Source organism: Gymnoscopelus braueri (genome assembly GCF_963280865.1).
Source record: "Gymnoscopelus braueri genome assembly, chromosome: 23".
NCBI lineage: Eukaryota > Metazoa > Chordata > Actinopteri > Myctophiformes > Myctophidae > Gymnoscopelus > Gymnoscopelus braueri.
The window spans coordinates 9,432,641-9,442,243 of NC_137625.1; the positions used below are offsets into that span (position 1 = coordinate 9,432,641).

Genomic DNA, 9,603 nt, shown 5'->3' on the forward strand with positions numbered 1-9,603 from the left:
CTGTTTATTAAAGAGCTGGAGAGACGGGGAGACATCTGTTACTGAACAAACACTCTATAGCAATGATTACTATCAGAATATAGTATTTTAACCTTAAAAAAAAATACTTTTTGTTTTAACCAAAAAATATCACTTACCCTACCTTTAATGGGCTAATATAATTAATACATAACGTCAGAATTACTTAACTGTGAGAACATCAAAATACTCTAGCATTTCAGTCAGAACTATGCAGCCCTAGTGGACAAACAAGACTTTAGACTTTGTCTCCAATAGGGAAATTCCTTTACACAGCACTGCACATATCAGACGACACAATAACAAGGGACCATGACAGACATCGGTACACACCCAGACCTGTTCAGCAAAGACTGTTATTTAAGGCGGCCATTATCTCTGGGTATCACGCTTTTTCCAAAGTGAGCCTTTCTGCACCTCAGAGTTATGTGTCCGCGCCCAGAGGGCAGTAGCGTAAGGTGGTGTAATGTCCTGTTCTATTGAAGGTTACAATGCATACAACAGACCTTCGTAGTGACAACCCACTTTTAGGACGTAGTTTCAATGTTCAATTTACTCCATACACGTTGCAGAAAATCCATATATATATATATATATATATATATATATATATATAAAATTGTAAGTCTGGAACAAAGCCAACCATGCTCCTGACGCATCATGACCATAACACATTTGATTCTGTATCAAGTTAAGTTCAGATACTCAAAAAATTTACAGTAATCAAGTAAATGTACTCGGTTACTGTCCACGACTGAAGAGAGCAAAAGCACCAGGCTGATAGGTAGGTAGATGACAAGCACTTGAGATGCTGTAATGGTTCTGCAGCCTCAGACACTTTGATGTTCTGGTATGAAATAGTCAATGTGTTTTCTTTCCATTTATTCTAGTGGAGTTGCATTCCCTGCTGTAGAATATAGTGATCTGTCTAGAGTACATCAGGGGAAGAAAGATGAAAGACTCGCTTATCAACTGTCGTCTTTATCGAGGGTTTGGTACCGCAAAAAGAAACATCAATTGGAGGAGATACAATGCCGGCTTGGAACTTATTAATGAATGTCAGTTTGAGACTTTGAAAGCTTGAGGAACCCTTAGTAATTTGGCTGTACAGACTCGAGTGGATTTAAGTGGCTTGGCCCTACATAACCCTATTTAGTGCATTTCAACAGCCTGAAGAAATAAGTATGCCTACATGCAATGTCTCAGAAATTCCCACCAAACGATGAATACTAAACTTTGTGACTAATTTTCCCCGAGCAAATTCACAATTGAAATGAACAATAAACAGGTCTCAAATTAGGATTGTGGGCCCCTGAGACTATTACAAGGTGAACGCTAACAAGGCTAAATAATGTATTTATTGCTGCTCTTCATGCGAGTGGATATGGGATATTAAAGCACTAATTAAATTTGTTACGCTTGATGGAGGCAGTGTCGCAGTTTTAGGGGATTGACTAACAACTCCACACTGCCACTAGCATCTCACTCCGGGGTTTATAACAGTGGTCCGTGATATGGTGCGGGGCTGGTCTTGGCATTGTAAAAATGTTTGGTTATTGCCATGGCTTTAGCCCCATTCAATCCGGGAACGCGTCTCTGTCACTTTAGATTTCTTCTGCTATTGAAAAATAGCAGATCTACAAGCTCATAGCGCGGCACCGAGTGCCGCGCTATGAGCTTGTAGATCTGCTATTTTTGGAAAAATCGTGAACGTTTTGCAAATCTTTGAATATATATATATTTGTTAAGGCTAATATTTGTAAGTAAAATCTTTGCTTCTGGGGTCCCTGGAACAAAATATTTGACAAACGTTTGACAAACGATTTGCGCAAATGTTCAAGATTTTTCAAAAATAGCAGATCCTCAAGCTCATAGTGCCGCACTATGAGCTTGAGGATCTGCTATTTTTGAATAGCCAAAGAAAATCTAAAATGACAGAGATGCGTTCCCGGATTGAATGTGTTAATACAGAGAAGGCACTGCCCACCACTGGTCTAGCGGTTTGAATCCGCCGTGACCGCGGTGGATCCATAATAAGGGCCTATACGAACACAATTGGCCCGTATTCGGGGGAGGGAAGCCGGGCGGTGAGAGTGATCTTTGTCACGGCGCATACTCCTATACGGGTTGGGGCAGCGCTTGTCGGCGGGGAATGTTGAACGGGAGGAGTAGGGCGGAGGCACTACGTCTTCCTGGTGGGGGGGGGGGGGGGTCCTCACTGACAGGTGAGTCCAACAGCAGTGGCAAACACTAAGCAGTGGGAGGAATTAATTGGTTTAACAACTGAATCGGGAGAAAAAAAGGAATAATAATAATTGGCTACTTTTATTGTATTGTGCAACAGCATGACCTGTGTATCATACTAAATGTGTTGCTTCTTGAGTGAACCTCGCTGATTAAAAATGAGAGAATGTAATTACCATTCCACTGTTGCGGCCGTTATCATACTGGATTCACATAAGATGTTTTTTTTAAAGGAGTGGGCTGTGTGCGCTACGAATGGCATTTTATCATTTTCATAGAGACAGGCAGATGGCTAGAAGTCCATGTTTATGTCTTAACCGTCCGCTACAGCATTGGCAAGGACAAACTAAACCTTTTTTATTTAGTAACACCAGTTTAAGCGCTAGAAGCTGCAGCAGTAGTATAATAACAATAGTATTTGTAGTAGCAGCAGCAATAGTAATAGTATTAGTAGAAGCAGCAGCAATAGCAGTAATAAGTAATAACAGTCCCGCACCAGTAGATAGTATTGACATACAGTGGTTCATAGTTGGCAGTAGCACAAGTAATAAGTATCAGTGTTATCATTGCTAGTAGTTAGGGCTGTCACGATTACAAATTTAAGCAGACGATTAATTGTCACTCAAATAATTGCGATTAACTATTTAATTGTGTGTTTGGCGTTGAACATTGCCACGTATGAATACAAATACAATTTCTGTTTGCCTTTTAGGCTTTGTAATAAAAAAAAATGCACAGGGCAGATATGACAAATAACTTAAATATACAGTCATTATTGACATATTTAATAATTTTATACATGTAAAGGAAAGCAGAAATAGCTGATCGACAAGCTTACAACGCAATAATAGTTCTCTCACCTGCCAGGACACGGCTCCCAGGATGGCGGTGGACAGCAGGCAGAAGAGAACCAGGCGCTCGGAGATGAGGCAGAAGTGTCGGATGCCCCTGGAGGCCATGACGCGGTCCAGGCTGCGCTTGCCGGAGCGCTGGGACCGCCAGGCGCTCTGGCACTCGCTCAGCTTGGTGTGGAAGCCCCACAGCGTGATGAGCAGCACCACGTGGCACACGGACCAGAACAGGCCGAAGACGCAGAAGCCCGGTATCACCAGGTACCACAGCTCCAGGTGACCCAGCTGGAAGGGTCAAGACACGTTCATGTTATCGGAAAGTAGAATGCCTCGTACCAACAGCTAAGAAAGTAATTAAACAGGGTAAAATAAATAATGTTTTGTATATATTATTTAACCCATTTAGACCAGGAACCGTGTCGTTTTAAGATTTCTTTGGCTATTCAAAAATAGCAGATCTACAAGCTCATAGCGCGGCACCGAGTGCCGCGCTATGAGCTTGTAGATCTGCTATTTTTGAGAAATCTTGATTTTTTTTGCAAATCTTTGAATATATATATTTTTTAAGCGAACATTTTAAACTCATGTTACAACTCCTGGGGGGTCCCTGGAACAAAATATTTTGAGATGGGGGTCCACGGCCAAATACATATAATTTTGGGTGGTCCTTGACATGAAAAAGTTTGAGAACCACTTACAACAACGTACGTAAGTTTTTTTCAAAAAACTGTTTAGAAGACATTTGTAGAATCCCCCAGAAGCAAAGATTTGAGTTACAATTGTTCGCTTTATAAAAAAAATATATATATATATATATATTCAAAGGTTTGCACAGAAATTGCAGATCTACAAGCTCATAGCGCGGCACTCGCGCTATGAGCTTGTATATCTGCTATTTTTGAATAGCCAAAGAAGTCGGTCTTAATGGATTAAAGATGCGATCACACTTGGTTAAACAGCAGTACCAGTTTTAGATTCCACAGTCAATAAATGAATTATTTAAGGTCATTTTAATGCTAGCTTTGCATACGTAAAATGATCATAACATTGAATTGGTGGGGCCATATCATTTAATGATAATCATGCAGCCCTGACAAGAACCCACATTAGCCAAAATCGGTCTGTCAAGGGCCGTGATTCACAATTTGGAGAAATTAATAATTTTGCTTAGGCGCTCATTCTTCATTGAGGGGTCACACATGATGAGAATACAGATTTCCACCCACTGCTGTTGACCACTTTAACCTTGGCATCCGTATTTTGGGCATTATATTGTCAGAAACGTCCAGGAAATTTGCAAAAACTACAACCTCACAACATGTCACAGTGCGATGTGTTGTGAGCTTGTAGATCGGCCATTTTCGCTATTTGCAGTACGAAGAAGAATAAGGGAATAACTAAGTGGTTAAGGCATTCCTGAGTGTACCTTTAAGGCAGCCAGGACGAAAAAGGCCAGCTCGGCCAGGCTGAGAGGCAGCAGGGACAGCCTCCTCCACACCCGGCCCAGGGACAGCAGTGGCAGCCAGCGCTCGCTGGGACCCAGCCCGCTGAAGTACACGTCCAGCAGGGGCTCGCACAGCAGCCGGCCCAGGTAGCAGCCCAGCGCGTAGGGGTTGGCCTTGATGCCCAGCGCCTGGAAGAACGCCAGCGCCGTGACCAGGGTGAAGCAGATCAGGTTGGGCAGCGCCAGGAGAGATTTCATCCTCAGGTCCACGATGAGGGTGCCCAGGGCCACCACCAGGCCGACGATGGCCGCCGACTCGGGGAGGTGCATGACGGTGCTGGCGACGCCCATGCCCAGGAGCTCCAGGAACTCCCCCGACTCGAGCAGCGTGGGCTCGTAGCGGACGGAGCTGCATATCCGCTCGGTCAGCGCCCACATGGCTTTCATCGCCACGCTGGCCAGGAGGAGGTAGTTGGTGACCTGCAGCAGTGGTGGAAAAAGTACTCAAATTCTTTACTTAAGTAAAAGTACCAATACTGCAATATAAAAATACTCTGTTACAAGTAAAAGTCCAGAATAAAACATTTACTTGAGTAAAAGTACAAAAGTATTGGCATCAAAATGTACTTAAAGTACCAAAAGTAAAAGTACTAAATATTTGAAAATAGCAGATCTACAAGCCCACAACGCGTCGCGATGCGACGCGTTGTGAGCTTGTAGATCGGCTATTTTCAAATAGCCGCTATGTATAAAATAGGGCTAAAGTGGTTAATGTATGTTTTATAATATCATAGTTTATATCTGAAAAGTAACTAGTAACTAAAGTTTTCAAGTAAATGTAGTGGAGTAAAAGTACAATATTTGCCTCTGAGATGTAGTGGAGTAGAAGTAAAAGTATTGGAAATTGGAAATACTCAAGTAAAGTACAAATACCTCAAAATTGTACTTAAGTACAGTACTTAAGTAAATGTACTTAATTACTTTCCACCACTGACCTGCAGCTTGACGTTCTGGAACAGGGCGGGGCTGTTGAGGAAGCAGAGGAGGCCCAGCAGGAAGCCCAGCCACAGGTGGAACAGGCTGCGGCTGGCTTTCTCCATGGCAAAGTAGTAGTGGAGGATGCTGGCGATGGCCAGGACGAACAGCCCCAGGATGAAGATGACCAGGATCATGGGCTCGTCCGTCACCTCCCAGCACGCGTACATGCCCACGCACACGGCCACCAGCAGGGTGACGCTGGAGATGTAGCCGAGGAAGCGCACCGACGTGAACACGTCGACCTCCTCCTTGGGCCTGGCCTCCTCCGCCGGCGTCAGCTCCTCTTCCTCTTCCTCGCGAGCCATGGCTAACTCTGGGACTGGGAGCAGGCTACAGGAGTCCTCTGTGACCGTTCACTACGGCCACCTTCTTCTCCAGAGGCTGCGAGAGGGACGCTAGATGGGAGCTTTTATTGTGCCAATTGGGACGAGTGGTACCGAGGAACATTCCTCCTGATGGCTGTGTAAAATCAACCCCTGTGAGATCACAAAAAAAATATTGTATTACTCAAAAAGTTAGTTTAAAGTGGCAATCCGTAGCTTTCATGTACTACCCGTGTTTGGAGCAAGGTCTCCTGCATGAGAAAACACATTTCTACCTGTTTGTACGTGTCAACCAGTGGTGTAAAGTAACTAAGTACATTTACTTAAGTACTGTACTTAAGTACAATTTTGAGGTATTTGTAACTTTACTTGAGTATTTCCAATTTGCAATACTTTTACTTCTACTCCACTACATTTCAGAGGCAAATATTGTACTTTTACTCCACTACATTTATTTGAAAACTTTTAGTTACTAGTTACTTTTTAGATATAAATTATGATATAATGAAACATACCTTAATTACTTCAACCCTATTTTATACATAGGCTATTTGAAAATAGCCGATCTACAAGCTCACAACGCGTCGCATCGCGACGCGTTGTGAGCTTGTAGATCTGCTATTTTCAAATATTTAGTACTTTTACTTTTGGTACTTTAAGTACATTTTGATGCCAATACTTTTGTACTTTTACTCAAGTAAATTTTGAATTCTGGACTTTTACTTGTAACAGAGTATTTTTATACTGCAGTATTGGTACTTTTACTTAAGTAGAGAATTTTAGTACTTTTTCCACCACTGGTGTCAACTGGTCTGTGTCTCAATGGCAGAGTAGGGGGACCACCTCCAACGACTGCAGATGTACTAGTCAGTTATAGTGTTTTAACAGACTCTACCATACAGATGTGCTAGTGTTTTCCACATGTGCTACCATACAGTTTAGTTAAAATAACGTTTTAATCGTTCCAATAAGTCATGGATTGCAGCTTTAATCCATCTTCAGGGAACTTGAACATCACATCACACGGTTAGCGTTGTGAGCTTTCTTATTGAACAGGGTGGTATTAGCGCAAAATAAAGGATGGAACAAATCTAACTGTCACATTCGCTGGCATTAAACCCAAAGCCAGCACTGCAGTCACTGTCTGTGTTAGGGCGACACCAAATCCCCCCATGGAGAATACATTTTGGTGAACCATGTCAGAACGTCAGTATCGGAAGGATATTGAAGAAAGTTGTACTTGTATCCCTCGACAACGTAAGGCAAAACACAGCTGCAGTGTGTGTACCCTAGTCTCATGTACTGATGGAAACAAAAAACATGATTGCATAACAGACAATTCTAGGCTAGGCAAAAAAACAACAAATAACCAAAGTTAACGCCCTCTCCAAATCCGGAGTGTTAATTTAAATCACATTCTACAAATGTAAGCAAACAGACCCTTGTCCATCTGTAACTCCAAAAGGGAACCAAATGGACCCATAGGGGTCCATTTGTTTCCAGCCCAGTCTGTGGTTTGCTTTCAGAAGACATAGGGTATTTCTTTTGGCCACAACATATTATTGACCAGTGGTGTAAAGTGATTAAATTCATGTACTCAAGTACTGTACTTTATTGGAGTATATTACATTTTCAGTACTCTTACTTCTACTCCACTACATCTCAGAGGCAAATATTATGCTTTTACTACACTTATTTTTAAACTAGTTACTTTGTACATTTGGATTATTATTACAAAACACACATTAACCACTTCAAACCATATACATTTCGCCCATTTGAAAATAACCGATCTACAAGCTCACTATGCGACGCAGATTGGCTATTTTCAAATGATTTTTACACATTTGAAAACATTTGCATAACGAGTACTTTCTACTTTTGATACTTTAAGTACATTTTGATACCGATACTTTTGTACTTTTACTCAAGCACGGGACTTCTACTTGTAACAGAGTATTTCTACAATGCATTACTGATACTTTTACTTAAGTAAAACATTTGAGCAGTGGTGGAAAGTAACTAAGTACATTTACTTAAGTACTGTACTTAAGTACAATTTTGAGGTATTTGTACTTTACTTGAGTATTTCCAATTTCCAATACTTTTACTTTTACTCCACTACATGTCAGAGGCAAATATTGTACTTTTACTTCACTACAATTGTTTGAAAACTTTAGTTACTAGTTACTTTTAAGATATAAATGATTACATTATAAAACATACATTAACCACTTTAGCCCTATTTTATACCTAGGCTATTTGAAAATAGCAGATCTACAAGCTCACAACGCGTTGTGAGTTTGTAGATCTGCTATTTTCAAATATTTAGTACTTTTACTTTTGGTACTTTAAGTACATTTTGATGCCTATACTTTTGTACTTTTACTCAAGTACATTTTTAATTCTGGACTTTTAGTATTTTTATATTGCAGTATTGGTAATTTTACTTAAGTAAAGAATTTGAGTACTTTTTCCACCGCTGAGTATTTCTACAATGCATTACTGATACTTTTACTTGAGTAAAACATTTGAGTACTTTCTCCCACCCACTGCTGTCAAAGTGACGATGTGGCACTGACTGATCTGATGCTAACACAGGCTAACGTTAATATCTGTCATGTTTCATTAACATGTATGACGACACCATGTTAGAGGCTTCAAAACACACACACGAGAGAATATATCAGTGTTAGCCGGAGCGTAAAAACAAGCATTTCATCATGAATAGTTATCGTTACTTACATGTTGTTTAATGTTGGTACAACTTTCTACTCTTCTCTTCCTTCCTGACTCTCGCTTTACTTCCGGACTCCAAACTACAGACAGCGTTGCCAGGTCTTGTGAAAGAAATAAGCAACCAGGTATATGAAAACAAGCCCAGAAGAAGTGACTATAGGCCAACCAGTGGTTCTCAAAGTCTCCAGACAGTGTACAAATGGAATCAAATGGGCATTTGGTTCCATTTGTACACTGTCAGAGTTATATACTTGTAAGGGTCCATTTAGACCCCCCCATAAAGGAACCCAGAGTCCCTGAAATCCACTTTGAGAACCAATGAACTAGGTTATGGCTATTTTAAAAAAGACCAGGAGACCTGGTTCTGCCAGACCCAGAATGAAGTCCTAGTATGTAACATAATAATGATGTCATTTTTTAAATCTGATTGGCCGGGCTTCGCACGACGACGTGTGTCCCTTCTATGCCCATGTATGGACAGACTTTTTTTGGGGACAGATTTTTTTTTGGCTGGGGCCGGAGGACAAAGTGACAGACTTTTTTTGGGGTGGGGCCGGAGGACAAAGTGACCATGCCCGTATGGACGAAACAGGTACAAAGCCTCATGTAAGCCCGAACCCTTGGGTCTGGCAAAAAGATGTATTTTTTGAACATTTTAGCAACACCAATCTGGTTAGGGGTCACAAAATACATTCAGATGGGGGTCCGTGGACAAATACATATTATATTGGGGGTCCTTAATTTGAAAATGTTTGAGAACCACTGGTTTAAACAGCATTGGGAAACAAGCCCAAATAAGCATCTACACTTTAGAAACAAGCCCAAAAAACCCGCAACCAGCAACTACCAATATTCACAAGCAACTTTACAGAAAAACAAGCCCAAAGTTGCTTATAATAAGCAGACATGGCAACGCTGCTCCGAACTACGGGAAGTAAATGGTGTC

At 41.3% G+C, this 9,603-nt stretch overlaps 1 protein-coding gene across 1 annotated transcript in view; it reads right to left on the minus strand.

Annotated features, from left to right (window-relative positions):
* The window catches only part of tmem168a (transmembrane protein 168a), a 28,108-nt gene extending 19,325 nt beyond the window's left edge, over nt 1-8,783 (minus strand). Inside the window, exons 1-4 of the mRNA XM_080421675.1 lie at nt 8,664-8,783; nt 5,553-6,071; nt 4,540-5,037; nt 3,123-3,398 (exon numbers count right to left, since the gene is read on the minus strand). Of these exons, the coding sequence (XP_080277801.1) occupies nt 3,123-3,398; nt 4,540-5,037; nt 5,553-5,900 (1,122 nt within the window). The 5' untranslated portion in view covers nt 5,901-6,071; nt 8,664-8,783. The remainder of the gene's footprint in view (nt 1-3,122; nt 3,399-4,539; nt 5,038-5,552; nt 6,072-8,663) is intronic.
* Nucleotides 8,784-9,603: the final 820 nt, after the last annotated feature.